Source organism: Malus domestica, chromosome 17 (assembly GCF_042453785.1).
Source record: "Malus domestica chromosome 17, GDT2T_hap1".
Taxonomy (NCBI): domain Eukaryota; kingdom Viridiplantae; phylum Streptophyta; class Magnoliopsida; order Rosales; family Rosaceae; genus Malus; species Malus domestica.
In genome coordinates this window covers 3304913-3324010 of record NC_091677.1, presented here as the reverse complement: position 1 = coordinate 3324010, position 19098 = coordinate 3304913, and the positions used below count along the sequence as shown (strand labels likewise).

Here is a 19098-nt window from a genome sequence, read left to right as displayed (position 1 = left end):
ACCATTTTCATTAGTTTTTTTTTATTATTATTATTCAATCAATATTCTAATCTAATCGAAACTACGAAAAAAGGAAACAAACTCGGCATAACAAAAAGGATGCAAAATAAAAGACAACAATAATATTCTGATTTATATTGGGAAAAAGGGTATACAGAGTTACAACCAAACTTTCGAGGCTTAGTATAGCTCACATCTTACACTCCTTACACAAACCAGCAATGTGCAGTCACCAGTAAGCCATTGTCAACCTCAACTATTTGGATTTTGGGTCATCCACTTCACGTTTCGAGCCATGTCACGGTTCCTGCGATCAAATACTTGCTTGGAAGCTCACCTGCCGAAGGTGCAAGGTATGTAATTGTCTTCCTGTAAAATGTCACATACTGGGTTAGATCAACCAAAACCAGAAGCAAAAAGTGCTTCTACCAAGTTGTTTACTGTAGCTCAGAATTCAAACCTCTGAATGTCGACGTCTGTGACAAAGACAAACCCAGCAACATTACTGCAAAACAAAACAAAAAAGTAAAAGCTTAAAGACTACAGACTATGAATCCACTTTTGTATGTGAAGTTCAAATGAAAGAGAACAAAACTGATCCATGCCATACTTTACTGAATCATTATCTATTTCTATATCAGATGAATCTTTACAAGTTACCTAGAAATAATTTGATCAGGCTCCTTGGCAAATGAAACGGCGAGAATGGTATGCAGCAAATCCCGGTTAATATTCACAGGCGCCAATCTTAGAGGGTCTGCAGCAGGCTCTGCACCAATTGGCAAAGCTGAACGTGGGGCCTGTGGCCCGCCACCAATTCGAAAGACAGAAAAGTCACTGAAGTTTGCGATGTTAGAATGTGGGCTCAGATCATTTGCAAGGCCATAGAAATATTCCTGGTGGAAATATCAGCGCGCATGAGTCTTTTCTTCAAGGAGAACAAATAACACAAGGATTAAATGGAAACATATTGCTTGAACTTGTTCATAAAAGATGACACTTACCCTTATCCTATGACTCCTGGATTTTTGACGGAATTTGGCATTCCTGGATACAACGCCCCCAGATTTTTGAAGTTTTACAACGTCCACACCAGGCTTGTTCTTTAGCACATTTCTGATCATGCTCCAAAGCTTTTCCTGAGAATTTAAAGGAAATATATGTACCGTCACTGAAGCCTACATATGAAACCATTTTGTTAAAACATTAAATGTTTCAAACAACAATGCATTACGCTAACCAATACAAATTCTGAGTCCAGACAGAGTCGAGCAACAAAAGAACAGAAGAGAGAAGGAGAAAGAAGGGGGGGGGGGGTAAGAGAAGAAGAAAAGCTTGCAAAATCCACTAAGGTATAACCATAATTAGTAAAGAAACTCAAACTAGAGGGATGTACCTGGCCCAGAACTAAGACAACATTGGCATTGAATGTATCAATTGCATGAAGAAGCAACTGCAAGAAAGATAAAAAATAGAAACCATCAAACACGAATTTAAATACCTGACATTAAGACAACCATTTCAATATTAAAGTGACATCCCTGTGAAGCAGCCTAAAAATTACCTCGTAGCCTTGACCTTCTATCCATCCCATGGTATTGATCACCATTCCAGAAGCTCGAGATTCAGCATTCCCAGAAATTTGTCTCTCTACCACTTGAGCTAGCTCCTTCACAAGCACTTTGTATAAATCTACATTATTACTGGAGAAAAAAATTGGATCTTTAAGGATTCATGACTTTCACTAAATTGGAAATACAAGAAATGTTCTTATATGTTAGTATCAGATATCAATACAAGATGCAAAATGATAGGTCTACAAATAACCATAAGAAAATGCAATAAATCAATTACCTAGGAGTTGTGTGCCCATAGAAATACACGAGAGGAATATCAAGAGGAATTCCTTCAACCGGATCAATAGGCATTTCAATAGGAGTAGCGGCAATGCATCCCGGAATTGTTATAGCTCCCTGTCCAATATCCAAGTCGACAAAAGTAGGTTTCCATCCCTTCTTAGCTGCCCAACTAAGAAGCATTTTCGACAAGGTACTTTTCCCAGAATCTGTCGGTCCCACAACAATCACTCTTGGGCCCTAACCACAAAGAAGCTTATAAGCCACAAACAGATATTCACTTACCAAGGATTACAACAATCCTAGGTAACATACACCTGAAAATGGACTTGCATTACTACGCAGTCAATGCGCTTGAGCCACAAGCTTATTTCAATCATTCATAAAAAAATTACAGAGTCGGGCATCAAACACTTCTGTCCACTAAAGAATGACACTAATTAGAACATTTCGAATGTTTTGCATTTGTCTGCTCCCAACATACAAGTGAACAAGTATACTTTTATTCACTGAAGAATGACACTAATTAGAACACATTGAAAATTTTGCATTAATTTTCCCCGACATACAAGTGAAAAAGTAGTACCTGAGAATTGGGGTCATCCGGTGGCAAGGGTTTAGCGCGGTGTCTCCGTTCTTCCAGTACGGCGTGCACATTCACATAACTGATATTTGGGGTCTGAAAAATCAAACATTGGAATCAGTCACCATTCACATTCTCATTAGTGACAGATGCATCCCGAGCAAAAAGTAAAAAACGCAAAGCAGATAACAAGCACATGAAATACCTCATCAGCAGTGTAATCGGTTTCAGTACTGCCATCCATCTCAATTGTTGCTCCATTCCAAGTAAAAACCTTCAGCAATCAAAACCCACAACACAAATGCAATTCAAAACCTTCAACAATCAAAACCCACAACACAAATGCAATTCAAAACCTTCAACAATCAAAACCCACAACGCAAATTCAATAAAAACTTCAACTTTGTAATGTAAATTTGGGAAAAGCAGTAGAGGAAGAAGGTTACAGCAAATTTGAGCCTGGGAGGGAAGGTGAGCCAGAAATCAGGTGGGAGCTCGGTGCCGAAGATCTCAGCGGTGCCGTTGAGCAGTCGGAGCTTGAGAGGGGCGTCGTTGCCGACTTCGATTCTGAGCTCGCTCTCTCGGTCCAGTTTCACCTGCCTTGCTCCACCGCCGTGCGCCATCTTCTTCTGCTGGCTTCACTCTCGGTATTCCAGTTGGGGGTTTTTACAGGACTGGCGCTTTGTCTTCAATTGGGATTTCGAGGGGTTTTTACAGTGTGTAGTCCTTTGGGATTCGATGATAAAATTATGTTCGTTTTTATGTTGAATTATTTCGTTTGATTTAATTAATTCGATGATAAAATTTTAAAAGAGGTGTGACCGATTTGATATCTTTGTATTGAAATGTGTAGAAAAATACAATATAGATAAAGTTAACTCAATCTGTGTTAAGGTAGAAAATATATGCTAATTATAATTAATCAATTACAATACATAATAAGAATCGATGAAAAATTCGAAATCAAAGATTCTATTCTAATAATGTGTGTGAAAATTAGCTTTCAAATTAAGAACAAAATAATTATTAAAGTAGCCCTTAATTTTCACACTTGTTCTTCTTCCCACCACCCTTCCTCCACTTTTGTTGATCTTTTCTTCTCCATCCATTCTTAACAAAAGATTGAAACATAAAAACGAAATGGTTTCCTAATGGGTTCTAGGGTGTCTGAAATTTGTATGGCCTCAAACATAGGCCAAAACGTTGAATAAATTGTGAGCATTTAAGAGATTTGTAGCTCAAGTGATTAAGAGTATTTATTCTATATTTTAAGATCGTAAATTCAATTCCTTAGCCTTGAATATCGTTTGTATAAAAAATATGAATGTATACCATATACGTAATCTAACTTCTAATTAAGCTATTATTAATTAAGTGCGAATTAAGTTTCATTTATATGTTTTGATCGAATTGAAACCAGTTACAAAATAACAAGATGAACTGGTTAAACTAAAATGAATGCATTCAACCCCAATCACAACTTTATTCGGGTTGAGGGGTTGTCTAACTCTAACTATTAAGACATTTATTTGGGTTTAAATGGGATAGTAAGTAGATGAACTAGTGTAAGTTACGACTTACTTTTTTAATGATCTAAACTGTTTATATCTTGATTCGTTATTCATAGATCATCTTTGCAAAAAATTAGACAAATCTAATACTATTAAGACATTTATTTGTAATAACGACTACAATTCTACAAGGAAAGATTAAAATGACTGTCACTTAATCCAACAATCATATGATTCTAGATTTGGATAATATTTTATAAAAATAATTTAAAAAAAAAAAGCTTTAAAAGATAGGCGGTATAATCAATGAAATATATTATGAAGGGTCCTAAAAAATGTGGCCCCAATCATTTTTTTAAAAGAACTTTAACGAAAAGTTTCTGGTACTGTTCACTTTAACAACAAATCACATTTTTACACTAAAAAGTCAATTCTGTTACTATTCATTTTACCGTTTATTTTATCCTTATCATTAAAACTCAAAGTTTTCAAACTATTTTCATTAGTTTTTTTTTTTTTAATAAAGTACAATTCCGCTAGACAATGTAAACAAGCAACCAACCACCACGGGATGCCCTAGTGGTTTAGGAAAGAATTTTATGTCCGTATTTACACGATAAGTTTTGGATTCGATTCCTAACGTTGGCTGAATCATACAATTGTACCCAAGGTATAAAATATCGATGATATCGGAAATATCGGTAGTCCAAAAACATGAAAATTTCGATGGAAATATCGGGATATTATCGATATCGATAAAAATTGAATAAAAACCACGGAAATTGTAAGAAAAACTTGGAAATTTTTATTGAAACTTTGCAGAATGTTTATTTAGTCAATTATCTATTAGTTTATCACAAAAAATTGGAAGGAAATGCATTGCATGATAAATATAACTGATTTAAATTGATTATATAGCGAGCTGGCAAACATTGTGAGTGTAGAAAATATGTAGTAATTAATGAAAGAAGTTTAAACACATCATAATCGTTTATATATAATGAATTAGTACAATATTTTACACTTTATACATTGCATGGTAAGATACATGAGTGACTTAGCAAGGTCTAAAATATCAATAATATCGGAAATATCGGTAGTCCAAAAAAATATCGGTAGTCAAAAAACAAGAAAATTTCAATGAAAATATCAGGATATTATGGATATTTTTTGCGACTCTCGACGGTGAACTGCAGTGAAAGTTATCAATTGATCGCTTTTAAAAAAGAAAAAGAAAATAAAGGAAGCCGTGACTTTCTAGGCTGCTTCTTGTGCTCTTCAAAGAAAGTTCAGTCATTGCAAGTTCCAACTCCTTGGCACTTGTGTGTCAACTTCATGGAAAATTCTCGGCACTTTCACACATGGAATCCCTTAAATACTCACAAACCCACCAAATCAAACCTCACTCGACCAAAAACTCGAACACAAAAACTTGCGCAGAATTGCAAAAATGTTGCCAACGAATGCTCACCAAAACCCCACACAAGTCCCAGACACTGCTCGAACACCGGACTTCAGCGACAGCTTTGCTTACTTCAACCTCACAGCCTGCTACCTCACCACAATGTACCGGGCGTACAAGGCCGGCGACTACCCGGCCCTCGCTTTCGTCGCGTTTATCTACGTGGCCTACTGGGGTTTGGACAAGTGTCTACAAGTGTCCAACAGGTTGCCACGTGGCGAGAAGTCGGTGAAGAAGGAGGCGTTGAGGTTCACCTATTGCGGGTTGACGAGTGGCATTCTGTTTGGGTTTGCTTGTCAGTTTAGGACGTTCATGCCCTTGGCCGCGGTGGTGCTCATGTATTTTGTTGCCATTGCTACCAGTTTGCTGCTCTTCTTTGTCTACTACATCGAACATTACCAAAACGGATGTTATGAAAAGATTAACAACAATTTGGACAATGTTTAATTCTTTAATTAATAACAAAATACATGATATAGTAAGTAATTTGCTTATATATTACTAGCTTAAGTACTATTAATATCATATTCTCGAATGCTTGTACTTCTGCAGTCCAATCAAAATGAATTATTTGAAATGATCAGTCCTCGTATGACACCCTTTTGAGCTAATATCTAATCATGTTGTTTTTCTTTCTCTTGAACAAATAAAACTTCAACTAAGAAATTAAGAGGATTGCAAAATAATATCGGTTACAAATGGTGGTTAATCTCAGTATTATTTTTTTCTTTCAACAGGAGGGCAACTGGTGGTAAGCTATAATTATCCACATTTTTCAGGCACGGAGAGGCCACGATTAATCATAGTACTAGACACGATTCGATTTGGATTGATTGGTAAAAAAATGGAATTCAATAAAGAAATTCTAAAAAGTAGAAAATACAAAAACGAATGGAGAAGTGGGGTATCGATCCCCATACCTCTCGCATGCTAAGCGAGCGCTCTACCATCTGAGCTACATCCCCAAGTTGGATCTTGTATCCTGTAATGTTATTTTTAAAGATAATTTGGCGATTGGCGAGTTTGTTGTAGTTGTTTTCACTTCGTCACTTCCACGCCAGTCCCCGCAGAGAGTGACCAGAGGTGTTCCAAAATGTTGAGACGGTTTTTGCTACAAGCTTCCGCCGCTCGCCGCCGTCTTCCCAACTCCCACTTTCCTCCGTCGTATTCGGCCCCTTTAATTCCCAACCGTTCAGTTTCTTCAACATCTTATTCTTCTTCTTCCCAAACCCCACACAGTCCTTTCGTCGAACAATTGGATGACAACCCTGACCAAACCACCACTCAACCCACCGCCTCCATCGCCGTCGACCGCTCCGGCTTGTACAACCCACCCGGTACCACCACCAATCCATAATTTTCATTCACTAATTGGTTTTTCTCATTAATTTCATAATATTTGTAATTAATTTTTGTGGCAGAGCATTCCCATGAACCCACTTCGGACTCCGAGCTCGTCAAGCACCTCAAGGGAATCATCAAGGTTTGTTTTTTCTTCTATTTTCTCCATTTTTTTGATATGGGTTACCTGTAAATGTTGCAATTTGAGTGGCAATGTGGTTGTGAATGTGGGGTTTTGGTTAGTTCCGCGGCGGCCCAATCTCGGTTGCTGAATATATGGAGGAGGTTCTGACGAATCCGAAAGCCGGATTCTACATGAATCGAGATGTGTTCGGAGCTGGAGGTGATTTCATCACCTCCCCAGAAGTGAGCCAGATGTTTGGGGAGGTAAATTTATTTTTGCTGGATTGTTGATTACTCTGTTAATTTATCTTCTTGTTCGAATTTGATTGTTGAAGAGAAAATGTTTTGTTGTTTTCTCTGCTTGTTTGAATTTAGATGGTTGGTGTTTGGGCAATATCTCTGTGGGAGCAAATGGGACAGCCGGATAGGGTGAACCTAGTTGAGCTAGGTCCGGGAAGAGGAACTCTCATGGCCGATCTTCTTCATGTATGAACCGGCTTTGCTCATTGAACTTCTTTATTGTCATTGCTATAGAAATGGAAATACAGTAACTGTAGCTACTTTCTATGCTGTGTAGGGTGCGTCAAAATTTAAGAACTTCACTGAATCATTGCACGTGCACATGGTAGAGTGCAGTCCTACGTTGCAGAAACTTCAGCATCAGAAGCTGGAATGTGTAGATGAAGAGGTTTCGGATGGCAAAAGGACTGTAAGCGCGTTGGCTAAAACTCCTGTATCATGGCATGCCACATTGGAAGATGTTCCAACAGGATGTATGTAGTTGTGTTCTTATTTATGTTACAAGCAAGATGAGCTTATTTTTGTGTGTGTGTATTGGAAATGAATGAATGAATGGATGGCGGCTAACTTCTGTTTGTGCAACAACTGACTAGCTCTCTTGATTATCATGCCAGTGCCATCTATCATAATTGCCCACGAGTTTTATGACGCTTTACCAGTTCATCAATTTCAGGTTTATGTGGTTCATTTCTGACCTACATCTCCAATTGCTCATTCGATGATTATTCTTCTATTTTGTTTAGGCAATTCTTAATCTTTTTTACTTACTGCAGAAAGCTGCTCGTGGCTGGTCTGAGAAAATGATTGATGTTGCAGAAGATTCAACGTAAGGATGTAAACTAGAATTAAGTCTCTTTTGCAGGTGCTTCCAAAATAATTGTGTTATTTGATACTCATAAATATTGTTTAGGTTTCGTTTTGTTCTGTCTTCACAGCCTACACCAGCAACTCTTTATCTCGCAAAACGCTGCAAATGGGCTGGAAATGAAGAAATAGCAAAGCTTCAACATATTGAGGTTTGCCCCAAAGCAATGGAGTTGACTCAAACTATTGCTGAAAGAGTTGCTTCTGACGGAGGTGGAGCTCTTATAATTGATTATGGCCTCAATGGAGTAGTATCCGATAGTCTGCAGGTCTGTTGCTTTTCCACGTCTAATTTTGGTCGTCTTTTCAAGACACGAGTTGTGTTCGTGTATACTGCTGGTTGTTGTTCTAACTTCCGTGACACTTGCTTTGTTGCAGGCAATTCGGAAACATCAATTTGTCAACATTCTGGATGATCCGGGCTCTGCTGATCTCAGTGCGTATGTTGATTTTGCTTCCATCAGGCACTCTGCCGAGGAAATTTCAGGTACACCGTCTCATTAGTCTTTCTTTAAGTATTATATTTCCATGGATTGGAGTCATGAAAAGGTTGAGGATATATTTTGTCCAAACTTAATATTTCTGCAGGAGAGGTTTCTGTCCATGGACCAATTACTCAGTCTCAGTTCCTTGGTTCTCTTGGGATAAATTTTCGGGCGGAAGCATTAACACAAAACTGTACAGAAGAACAATTTGAATCTCTGAGGAACGGATACTGGCAACTGGTCGGCGAAGGAGAGGCCCCCTTTTGGGAGGGGCCTGATGAAAAGGCGCCCATCGGAATGGGCACCCGGTATTTGGCAATGGCCATTGTGAACAGGAAACAAGGTGTTCCTGTTCCATTTTAGTGGAACCTAAAAAGGAAAGATGTAGCATTTGGATGAGGTTTGTTGCGTGTGCATTGGTTGAGGTTCTTCCGTATTTTTGGTTTACAAATTAAATTGCATTTTGTGATGTTCTGAATAAAGTTATATAAAGTGACTTTCGCACACTTTTTTTTTGCCATTTGTATTTATTTATGGCCAAAGATAATTAATAGACAATAATAAACAGGAGTCTGCAAAGAACGTGAAAGATCGCTTGTCGTGTTTTAAGTCTCTACTCAAATGCAACCCAAACTAAGAACTCTCACTATCCTCTAAATTTGTGAAAATTTTAGAATGAATTGGCTCGTAGCATGAACTAGGTGAAAGAGCGACTGAATGTGCGGGCAAGTATCTAATGTACAAGAATATTTGTGCATATTATGCTCCGATCCATACTTAAAAAGTCGATACTGCCCAAACCGTTATTCATAAAGGGCAAAAACGAGATTGTATATTTTTTGGGTATGGGTTGGGAGAAATTTACCCGATGGTTATCCATAACGGCAAAATACCCAAGTTTATTTTTTCAAAACCGAATCGTTTAGAGTGATTTTTTTGCGAAAATCGGATTTGACGGGTTAAATTACATCATAACTGCTCCCTTGACACTTTATATCGTGACTATCGTCCACTCAACGGAGGGTCGTTTGACATCGAGTCGTAGTTGGAAGAAATATCGATCGATCGAGAAAGAGAGAGAATGGGATCGTTTCTGTCAAGCTTCATCGGAGGAGCGCCGGCGGATGACTCCGCCGCGCCCGGGGAGGAGCCCGGGGTGACGTCGTTTCACTCGTCGGCCAGGTGGCAGCTTCACTTGAACTCCCACAAGGAATCCTCCCAGCTGGTACCTGCCCAATAATAAATTTTCATTTTCATTTTATTTTTTGAGTTTTGAAATTGCCGAGAGATTAGGGATTCTGATTTGACTGTTTTCTTGACTTAATCGTTGGAATTTTTTGGATTAATTGGGGAACGTGAAGCTGGTGATCGATTTCTCGGCGTCGTGGTGCGGGCCCTGCCGGTTCATTGAGCCGGCCATCCACGCCATGGCCGCCAAGTTCACCGACGTCCAGTTCGCCAAGATCGACGTCGATGAGCTCTCTGTAAGTCCCTCCAAACTTTGGCTTAATAAGCGTGCTTTTGTAGCCAGTGCTTCTATAACCTAGAAAGCCTTTTTTTGAAATTGCTTTTAAATTAGCTAATAGGCACGCACCTAGCAACTTTTGGCAGGTTAAGGGATCTATTCAATTGAGATTTGTAAGGATTTTAATTATTTTAATGAATTTAAGAGGGATGTATTCAATTGAGATTTTAAGGAATTAAATATTTAAGGTGTATTCAATTAAGATTTTAAGGTAGTTTATTAAGATTCTTATAAATCTGGATGTATTCAATTAAGATTTTAAATAAGTTTATAACATTTCAGATGTATTCAATTAGAAATTTATTTTAAAGAATTTGAAAAAATTAAGGAATTAAAGAGAATTGGAGAGATTTCATAGTGTATTTTAATCTTCTTATGAGATTTCGAAGGAATTGAACCAAAATTTTATATGCAATCTCTATAAATCAATTAAAATTCATAAAAATACATAAATTTATAATTTCATTAAAGTCTCTTAAATTCTCGATTGAATACACGCCCTAAATAGTGTTTTCTTTTAGAAAGTGCTTCAACTTAAATTTTCCGATGTTCTTCTAGTATAAGCGCTTCCAGTAAAATGCCGTGCAGAAATGCTTTATTGAGAAGCATTGTCAAGTAAAACGCACTTTCTGAAATCAGTCACAAACAAACAAGGACCGTTTTGCGTTTTGTTTCTGAACTGGGTTTTTCTTTTGTTATGCAGGAAGTGGCGCAGGAGTTCGGGGTGCAGGGAATGCCGACGTTCGTGCTGTTGAAGAAGGGGAAGGAAGTGGATCGGGTGATCGGCGCGAAAAAGGACGAGCTCGAGAAGAAGGTCGAGAAATACCGCTCTCTCTAAGCTCACGGTTTGTGTTTTACATTTGCAGTTTGATTGGGACGAATTCTAATTAGGGAAGCAGGCTTTGCGTCTCTCGCTCTCTCTGTTTACATTGATGTTTTATGTAAAAAGTTTCTAAATATCTACTTATAATGCTTCGAACACATTTTAGTCCGTTATTTTAACACTTAAATACAATACTTATAATCCATTTGACATTTCCGCGGCAACGCGTTGGCTAAAACTACTAGTTGTACGCTATGGAGAGGAATCATATTCACTTCTCCGAGACTTGGATACTCGGAGACTCAAACAGTGTATGCTTGCTGGATTGTGTCTATGTCCAGGTTCTTCAGCCTCACTACCGATTCCACACGCCCTTTAAGGGTCTGCAATTCCCTCAGCCTGCGAAAACATTCAAAAGTTTGTAATTTCGTATCTTGGCATGTCGGGAATCGTCACGGAGTAAATACAATGTGTGTGTTGTACCTGGCAATTTCGGCCCGTCGTTTTGCCTCTTCAGCCATCTGATTGAGTTCTGTATAAGTAGTGCGATCGCTGAACACCGTGGCCTCCGGTGGGTGCAGTCCATGGAGGGTTCTCTGTGCATGTGCCCATTTAAGCGCCCTTTCTTCCTTCCCGAAATCCTTCTTCCTTGTGAAGGCAGTCTGCAAAAACACAGAATTCCATGACGAAAAGAACGAAAAAGACTCGGCAACACCACCAAACCAAGTCCGTTAACGCCATTGCACGACAGCAACACTAGATTGCTATTGCTATTCATACCCTTTGCTCAATTACGAGATCCCAAGCTCGCCCGCTCAGGGCATATCGGATGAAGAACTTGATGAGATCGAGCGGGAAGTAGAAAATGAGGTTATACAGCCAAACCAAGCCAGCCCACCCCCATCCGATTCCCTCAATCGCAGCAAAACTCCAACTGGCGTAGACAGCGATCAGCGTAGCAATCTGTTCCACAAAGAAATCAAGATTAGATGAATTCGCGCGTAATCAGAAGATGCAAGCAAAAAGCAAATACTTCACTCACCAACTGAGCAATGACAAAAGCTGCTACAAGCAGCAGACCAGGACGCTCGACAAAAGACCAACTCCGCGCTCGTGTGACGAATATAAGGGCCTGGCTGATGGTACTCACTTGCAGGTAAACTGCAGCGGCGAGCTTCCTGTAGTCGTCCACGTCCTTATGGTGAAGGCTCGAAACCCCGAAGGTACGCTGAAAACAACAAACACTAGTGTTAGCCAAGAAACTAAACTCTAAAACGAGCAAGAAACATCAAGACTTACAGGAAAGAAGTCTGTATCGTATGCTGCCCAAAAGAAAATGACTGTCATCATAGCCAAGTAACCACCGAGGACGATTCCAGTCGTAAAGATCTCCGCCAGTTTCCAGCTGTCCGGCTGCGGAGATGGTTTCACTCTATCCTTCGATATCGTCATGATGGTACCGTCATTGAGAATAGCAATAATCAGCACCATGAAGGGCGGGAAGTCGAATTGCCATATGAGTGCCAGTAGCATGAAACCAAGCTGTAACAGAAGAAATTCAGTGGACTCAACTCAAAGTCGATTTCAGAACCATTCAAGGACTACCAATTGCAGCATTTTTCGCTTCGATCACTACGAAAAATTAAGAGATACAAATTAACTTACCACGATACGGATTGTAATGGAAACAGCATATATCTGCAACAAGAAAGAAACCGATTCATGTATTTTGGTCGATATGAGCTTGAATTGAGCTGACTCTACTATGTATGTAGTTGGTTCGGTTTCAGTACTTACCGTGTAATTTTTCATTCTCTGGAATATGGACCGACTAGTTAGCACGGCGCTGATGATGACGCTAAGGCCAGGTTCGGTGAGGACAATGTCCGAAGCACTACGAGCTGCGTCAGTTGCATCAGCAACAGCAATGCCGATATCAGCCTTTTTAAGAGCAGGAGCATCATTAACGCCGTCACCAGTCATTCCGCAAATATGCTTTCTGGCTTGCAATCGCTTCACAATTTCGTACTTGTGCTCTGCATGAAAGATGCAACGGAACTAAGCACGAAAAAAAGGAAGAAATAGGCTCCAAAAATCCACATGAAGCATACAGTGTATTTGTTATAGTACCAGGGAATACACCAGCAAAACCATCAGCTTTTTCAATGAGTTCATCAACTGGCAGAGCGACAATCGACTCATCTTTCTTCTGTCCTAACAGACTGGATGATGGATACATGTTGGTTCCCATGCCCAGGCGGCGCCCTGTCTCCTTCGCTATTGCCAGTTGATCACCTGGTAGCAATTTCAAATGGCAAGCACATGATATCCGGATCAATTCGATGAGAAAAAAGTTAAGAACTACAATCTGTAGACAATTATAAGTAAAAGTGAAGTAGTATTGAAGGAGATGCACCTGTAATCATCTTAACATTTACCCCAAGATTCAATGCCCTTCTAATCGTCTCTGCGCTATCATGCCTAGGTGGGTCGAACAGAGGCAAGAGGCCGATAAATTGCCAAGGCCCTCCCTGGCTCTCTTTCCTTCCATCTGGAACTTCCTGCGCGTAAAAATGTTATGAGGGGGAAATTAGCTATAAGAACACGAACTATAATATATGATAGAACAAGAGTTGTGCAGGATTAATATTACCTGGTATGCTACTGCTAAGGATCGTAAACCTCGCTCCGCGAATTTATCAATCACGGTGTGAACCCTACGTTCTATCTCTGATTTATTGCGTACAAGGTTCAAAATCTAATCATCAAATCAGGTATGGATTACTACAATCAGCGCTGAAACCATAGAGACAGAGAAATAGTAGCTCGTAAACATACCTGCTCCGGTGCACCCTTGCTGACACGATGCATTTTACCCTGACTGTCAATGTATGTCAGAGCTGTTCGCTTATCTGTCGGGTTGAATGGAAGGAAGTGCACCTCTTGGATACCGGCTCTGGCCTATTTTGCAGTCCGAAAGAAGAAACAAGTGAGCACAACACAAAGAAAACAAATACGGTTCCACATATTTTGTGTTAATGATTATACCTCTTTTGGATCAGCCAACATTCCAACAATAGCAGCATCTATTGCGTCTTGATTTTCCATTCGGGAGGCTCGAGCTGCCATTAGAACAACAGTGTCTGCGTCCACCTCTTTAGCGAAGATCTAAACAACCAAGTTCATTACAGGAATTAGAACAGCGTAGCACGATCAAGAAAGCTAAGAACCCTATCAGACCAACCAACCTCTACGAGATTCTTGTCAACCGAAAGCTTATTCAACGTCAGAGTTCCGGTTTTGTCACTGCAAAGGACATCCATGCCTGCCATCTCCTCAATTGCCGTCATTCTTTTAGTGATAGCGCCCTGCAATATTTATTTTGAGCTCCTATCAAGCGTTGATCATCTATATCGACAAGCGAATAACATTTCTAACTTGTTATAAATTTATAACCGACCTGCTGAGATAAGCGATGGGAACCAATAGCCATTGTGACAGATAAAACCGTGGGCATAGCAATGGGAATTCCTCCGATGAGTAGCACCAGCAGATTGTCGATTCCTGGGCGATATTCGCGGTGTTGAATTGGATACATAACTATGATCTCGACAATCATTCCCACCGCAATCGAACATATACAGAAATTCCCAATGGCAGTCAAGACCTACACAGCATAAAAACAGTAAAAAATACAGATACAAAACGCGAACTCAAATTTTCTACATAAATATGTTTATACATTATAACCAGTATTATCTCAATAAGTTCAACAGATTCCCTCATAAATTTCGTACCCCATTCCGCCATTGAACTCTTCATCTTAGCATAAGTTACCTTTTGAAAGTGGCCTTGTTGATTTGTGCTATCCACAAGATGAGCTGCCTTGCCGAAAAAGGTATGAACACCTGTGGCAATTACCACTGCTTCAATCTCTCCCTGTTTGCAAGTAGAACCTGAATACACGCTGCTGCCAGGGCCTTTCGTCACCGGAAGTGACTCGCCTGTAAGCGCAGACTGCAAAGACCAAATACAAGTACCTCCAGTCAGTCAAATGAAACCTTAACTCAGCACACAGCGAACAATAAGGTCGTAAAAGCACCTGATCAATTTTCAGTGCATCGCCGTCAAGTAGACGAGCATCAGCTGGAATAATGTCCCCAAGCTTAATACTGATTACATCACCGGGGACAAGAACGGAAGCATCCTCCTCGATCCACCTTCCATCTCGAAAAACCTGGCTTGAACGTTAATATAGTTGCTATAAACAGCGGTGTTCAAAAGAAAAATAAGTGTGCGGAAATCATTTCCCTTCTATTTTCGGCAAAATACCTTGGCTTTGGGGGCGAGACGAGCCATGAGAGCAGCAGCGGCATTTCCCGCGTTATTCTCTTCTATGAAACTTATAGTTGAGTTGATTATCAGCAGAGCAATGATGCCAATAAAATCTTGCCAATCAGGTGGCTTTCCCTAAAAAATCAAAACCCAACAGGTTATAAGGTCCCAAGTTCGATTTTCACTATCCCTCTCCCAATATCGCTTGTATCGAGAAAAAGAATTTGAAAAAAATAGTAAAAAATTATTTTGAATAAGCATGTGATTAATGAGGAAACACAGCCAGAATATCATTTTTAGTTTGTGTCTTGCAAGGTAATGCTTCATATAGATTGCATGTTAGATATACGTTATAGTTTGAATGCATAAGTAGAAAATGTACAAGGAAAACCTAACCTTCAAAATTTGTATGTGTTAACTCATAAGTAATTGGTAGAACTATTGTTAATGGTGACGGCTAAACCCTAGTGCCTTTTTACCCGGGATTCTCTAAACTGTTTGTTTTAATTATTTTTTTCAGTTTAAGTTCTTGCCGATTTAATTAACTTTTATTTTTTGTAATCTTTATTTTAATTCACAATTTCATAACTTTTCAAAATCTTGTGTGGAATAGCTATCTAAGAATTAGTTTTAAATACAAGTTATTCATATCAATTCTTATGGAGCACAACTTTGCTTGAGCTACTTATACTACGATTACTTTGTTCTCTCGCAAGTATTTTTAGGTGTTTTTAATCATATTTTCACATGTGGTAGAAGTCCTATCATGTGTCTCACTCTCAATACCTATCTATGAAGCATAGATAAAATATATGGATAGGCGGTGATATGATACAACTCGACACAGTGATATGTAAAATCTCTAAAAGTTAGAATACGATACGTCATGGATACAACAAGAAATATATAATTTAAAACATATTTTAACATGAAAACATCCAAATTTAAGTTCATTCAAGTGTGATAGTTATAATCCTTGTTTTAATTAGGGGCAAACTCTTTATACTCATCAACTTTCAAGTAAACTAAAGTATCCGTGCTTCATCGGCACCCAAGTTCGAAGCGAAATCATTCCCATTGTTAGCTTTTATAAGGCTAGATTAGACTATCGCTCGAATTATAAAAAATAAAAAAATAAAAAAAATAAAAAACACAAGAAAATATTGATGGGGAGCAAAAAGATACTCACTCCTCCATTGGCAAGAGCTATGGCCATGATAGCTGCAGCTTCCATCACCCATGCGAGAGGGTTCCACATAAACCCTAGAAACTTCAAAACCTTACTTTCCTGCATAACGAACCCATCAATACAAATTAACTCTTAATTAAAAATTAACAGCCCTTATCCCAAGGAAGGTCGGGTGCATGAATCTTAATACGCTACTGCGCTCATTTTGCGCGAAGTCTTCTAACATTCAAAATTCCAAAAACAAAATACAAAAAATCAGCACCTTCTTCTCCTCAAGCTTGTTGAACCCAAAAATGGCCAACCTCTGCTCAACAGCCTCAGATGTGAGCCCATGTTTGTTGCACCTCAAGGTCACAAAAACTTCTTCAAGTGGCACGTGTTCCTGCAAATTGATCAAAAAATCGAAAAATTAAAAAAAATAAAAACCCACAAGGAAAAACAAATCATTCTGCAAAAGGTAGAACCAACCAACCCAGAAAACGAAAAATCCTGAAAATAAAAAACAAAAAGAGAAATTTGAGAAAACAGAGTGATGGGCTGCTCTGTTTTGGTACCAAATCGACAGCTTCCTTCAACACGGCGTCCAAATCGACAGCTTTCTCATCCATCTCTGCCTATCGATTCTTAGTTCCTCAGCGGCAACAATAATAAGCAGTAGATATTACACAATTACATATAAGAAAATAGTAAAGTTGATCAAAGTTAACGCAAAACAGAGCAGTCTGTTTACGTTTTATACCGTCTCCTCTCTCTCTCTCTCCACTTTCTCTCTCCACTCTCTCTCCACTCCCTCTCTCTCACTAAGATGTTTAAAGCGGTTAACTGTTAGTGGGAGACGAACAAAAGGATTATTTATCTGGTAATTGGAAGGTTCACACTGATTTTCCTAGCTTTCCATTTATGTTCTTCTTGTTTTGATGTGTAGTGGAGTAAGTGTGGTCCTCGTGGTTGGTCCGTACTAATATTTCAAACCAATCACGCATACGCGTACGATCATTTAATTTTTCGTACAATTATATAATTTTATTTGAGTACTTTGATGCTGATACAGATTTAATTGTAAAATTTGATTCAATCGCTTATATTGAACGACCGGATACGCTTGAACTCAACTACACCACTCTCCCAAATCAATTACGTGCAGTTATTTACAACTTGATAATACGTGATCCACTTGAAATAGTGTAAAGGGTTATTGTATTTTCCATTTTTTGGGTGAAATTTGATAGTAACGCATGCTGATGTCTATTTACCAGTGTTTTCCTTGCTGGACGGTGAAGCTTGTAGCTACCAAAACCTACCGGTGCTGACGTTTTCCTACCGGTGCTGATGTGTTCCATGGGGGTGCGTTTGGTACGCAGACGGAACGGGACGGGACGGGACAGGACGGGACGGAACGAAGGTGTAATTTTTGAAAAAGACATGGGGTATATTTGTCTTAAAATGGTAAAACAGTGTGTTCCACAGACGTGGAACAAACCCGTTCCAGGGGGGAGGTGGGACGCAAAAACACCCAAAATCTGTCCCGTGGAACAACCCGTTCCACCCATTTTTGGCGCACCAAACGCGGGACGGAACGCCTCGTCCCGTCCCATCCCACGTACCAAACGCACCCCTGGATGAACGGGAGAGATTTTTCAATATGATCGGTACATGGGGTGGTACATACGTGTTACTAAACAAATAATAAGATATGTGTGCTAAAATATTAATAACTTAAAAAATAAAATTTTCTACCATTCCTATTCAAATACGTAGCTTACTATTTATATTCATGTCATAACTAAAAATTTCTCGATTGACTGATGTAAGAATAAAGAAACAATTGAAATGATGGAAAGAAAGCTCCAAATTGTTCTGGAGAATTTTGGCACCTGAATTTCTGAGTTGGACGTTGGACTTTTGGCTCTATAGGGACAAGGGCGTAACTAACACGTGGAGTGTACAATTACCATTTTGCCACTTTTCCAATTTTCCAGACAAAGAACCGGTTCCGGAGACGCTGGTGATGGATGCGGTCCCGCCTGAATTTTTTATTTTATTTTGTAGAACTCGATCTGATCATCAAGGATTTCAACACGTGGACGTGCAGGATTGATTTGGCATCAAACGAGCAGCGACGACCAACGAGTAGTAGTTGTTTGTTTGGCAAGGAATGCGAATCCAAGGCTCTGTGAGTTTGAAGCTGTGGCGTGTGGATTGTAAACGGAGTAGGATTCACTCCTCGTTAAATTTTCTTATTTTTCTCTTATTTGAACGATTACGGTTAAATCATTTCAATATCTTGTATTGGTTTTTTATAAAGATAGAAAAATAAAGAAAAAAGAAAGAGAGACGGGAGAGGAGGAATTCTACTTTGGTTGTAAACAAAGAGAGATGAATTTAGAATTTGTCATGTGTGATTTAGACACAACAACAATAAAGCTCTTTTCCGTTGGTGTCATTTAGATGCGAACTTCTTTTTTTCTTGTATTGACAACAAAACTACAATATAACGTTTATAGAATGTGAAATATTATCGTGTATAATTGTAGCTTAGGATTTTTTATCTTAAATTTATGAATTAATGTATCACCGTTTAACTTTTAATTGTTATTTTTCATTTTTTTTTCCCCAAACGTGTTTACATCTCGACTTCAAAGGGAGTTTCACTTACCAAGGAAATTCAATTACGACAAGAAAAATGAAATCCTGTGGTTTG

At 39.0% G+C, this 19098-nt stretch overlaps 4 protein-coding genes, 1 long non-coding RNA gene and 1 other non-coding gene across 7 annotated transcripts; 2 read left to right on the top strand and 4 right to left on the bottom strand.

The window, feature by feature from the left end:
• Positions 1 to 107: 107 nt before the first annotated feature.
• LOC103404408 (protein CLP1 homolog) lies at positions 108 to 3234 on the bottom strand. The gene is made up of 10 exons (XM_008343311.4): positions 2886 to 3234; positions 2645 to 2713; positions 2443 to 2535; positions 1855 to 2096; positions 1565 to 1703; positions 1397 to 1453; positions 1005 to 1139; positions 661 to 896; positions 461 to 505; positions 108 to 369 (listed from the first exon to the last, which is right to left on the bottom strand). The coding sequence occupies exons 1-10, from the start codon at positions 3060 to 3062 to the stop codon at positions 282 to 284; spliced, it is 1281 nt and encodes a 426-aa protein (XP_008341533.1). The 5' UTR covers positions 3063 to 3234; the 3' UTR covers positions 108 to 281.
• Positions 3235 to 6302: 3068 nt separating this feature from the next.
• Positions 6303 to 9031, top strand: LOC103404407 (uncharacterized). Its single transcript, XM_008343310.4, has 10 exons — positions 6303 to 6749; positions 6834 to 6895; positions 6997 to 7140; positions 7252 to 7362; positions 7454 to 7649; positions 7791 to 7849; positions 7950 to 8002; positions 8087 to 8309; positions 8419 to 8527; positions 8629 to 9031. Exons 1-10 carry the CDS (start codon positions 6506 to 6508, stop codon positions 8886 to 8888), a joined length of 1461 nt encoding a protein of 486 aa, XP_008341532.3. The 5' UTR covers positions 6303 to 6505; the 3' UTR covers positions 8889 to 9031.
• Positions 6305 to 6377, bottom strand: TRNAA-AGC (transfer RNA alanine (anticodon AGC)). Its single transcript has one exon. It is a non-coding gene; the product is annotated as a tRNA-Ala (tRNA).
• A 281-nt stretch (positions 9032 to 9312) lies between the features above and the next one.
• On the top strand, positions 9313 to 11085 carry LOC103404404 (thioredoxin H2). 2 transcript variants are annotated; one of them, XM_008343308.4, is made up of 3 exons: positions 9313 to 9750; positions 9887 to 10009; positions 10754 to 11085. In XM_008343308.4, exons 1-3 carry the CDS (start codon positions 9607 to 9609, stop codon positions 10886 to 10888), a joined length of 402 nt encoding a protein of 133 aa, XP_008341530.3. In that variant the 5' UTR covers positions 9313 to 9606; the 3' UTR covers positions 10889 to 11085. The 2 variants fall into 2 exon arrangements, with proteins under 2 accessions (XP_008341530.3, XP_070673820.1); XM_070817719.1 differs by having other exon boundaries at positions 9367 to 9750; positions 9887 to 10013; positions 10758 to 11085.
• Positions 10454 to 10725, bottom strand: LOC139193893 (uncharacterized). The gene is made up of 2 exons (XR_011578425.1): positions 10585 to 10725; positions 10454 to 10550 (listed from the first exon to the last, which is right to left on the bottom strand). It is a non-coding gene; the product is annotated as an uncharacterized lncRNA (long non-coding RNA).
• On the bottom strand, positions 10986 to 17299 carry LOC103404406 (plasma membrane ATPase 1-like). Its single transcript, XM_008343309.4, has 20 exons — positions 16952 to 17299; positions 16660 to 16779; positions 16398 to 16496; positions 15206 to 15343; positions 14976 to 15110; positions 14711 to 14890; positions 14334 to 14540; positions 14122 to 14241; positions 13922 to 14041; positions 13712 to 13834; positions 13527 to 13631; positions 13290 to 13434; positions 13004 to 13168; positions 12671 to 12909; positions 12539 to 12571; positions 12173 to 12415; positions 11916 to 12101; positions 11654 to 11836; positions 11357 to 11535; positions 10986 to 11272 (listed from the first exon to the last, which is right to left on the bottom strand). The coding sequence occupies exons 1-20, from the start codon at positions 17003 to 17005 to the stop codon at positions 11176 to 11178; spliced, it is 2871 nt and encodes a 956-aa protein (XP_008341531.3). The 5' UTR covers positions 17006 to 17299; the 3' UTR covers positions 10986 to 11175.
• Positions 17300 to 19098: the final 1799 nt, after the last annotated feature.

What these genes read in the sequence shown, in the direction of transcription:
- LOC103404408 (XM_008343311.4), bottom strand. Translation starts at nt 3,062, where the DNA reads ATGGCGCACGGCGGTGGAGCAAGGCAGGTGAAACTGGACCGAGAGAGC. An exon ending in CCGATTACACTGCTGATGAG is followed by an intron (nt 2,536 to 2,644) that starts GTATTTCATGTG and finishes TTGATTTTTCAG; the next exon opens with ACCCCAAATATCAGTTATGT. An exon ending in CGGATGACCCCAATTCTCAG is followed by an intron (nt 2,097 to 2,442) that starts GTACTACTTTTT and finishes CTTTGTGGTTAG; the next exon opens with GGCCCAAGAGTGATTGTTGT.
- LOC103404407 (XM_008343310.4), top strand. Translation starts at nt 6,506, where the DNA reads ATGTTGAGACGGTTTTTGCTACAAGCTTCCGCCGCTCGCCGCCGTCTT. An exon ending in CGGCTTGTACAACCCACCCG is followed by an intron (nt 6,750 to 6,833) that starts GTACCACCACCA and finishes TTTTTGTGGCAG; the next exon opens with AGCATTCCCATGAACCCACT. An exon ending in ACCTCAAGGGAATCATCAAG is followed by an intron (nt 6,896 to 6,996) that starts GTTTGTTTTTTC and finishes GGTTTTGGTTAG; the next exon opens with TTCCGCGGCGGCCCAATCTC.
- LOC103404404 (XM_008343308.4), top strand. Translation starts at nt 9,607, where the DNA reads ATGGGATCGTTTCTGTCAAGCTTCATCGGAGGAGCGCCGGCGGATGAC. An exon ending in ACAAGGAATCCTCCCAGCTG is followed by an intron (nt 9,751 to 9,886) that starts GTACCTGCCCAA and finishes GGGAACGTGAAG; the next exon opens with CTGGTGATCGATTTCTCGGC. An exon ending in TCGACGTCGATGAGCTCTCT is followed by an intron (nt 10,010 to 10,753) that starts GTAAGTCCCTCC and finishes TTTGTTATGCAG; the next exon opens with GAAGTGGCGCAGGAGTTCGG.
- LOC103404406 (XM_008343309.4), bottom strand. Translation starts at nt 17,005, where the DNA reads ATGGATGAGAAAGCTGTCGATTTGGACGCCGTGTTGAAGGAAGCTGTC. An exon ending in CCCATCGCTTATCTCAGCAG is followed by an intron (nt 14,242 to 14,333) that starts GTCGGTTATAAA and finishes TAAATATTGCAG; the next exon opens with GGCGCTATCACTAAAAGAAT. An exon ending in ATCTCGTAATTGAGCAAAGG is followed by an intron (nt 11,536 to 11,653) that starts GTATGAATAGCA and finishes GTGTTTTTGCAG; the next exon opens with ACTGCCTTCACAAGGAAGAA.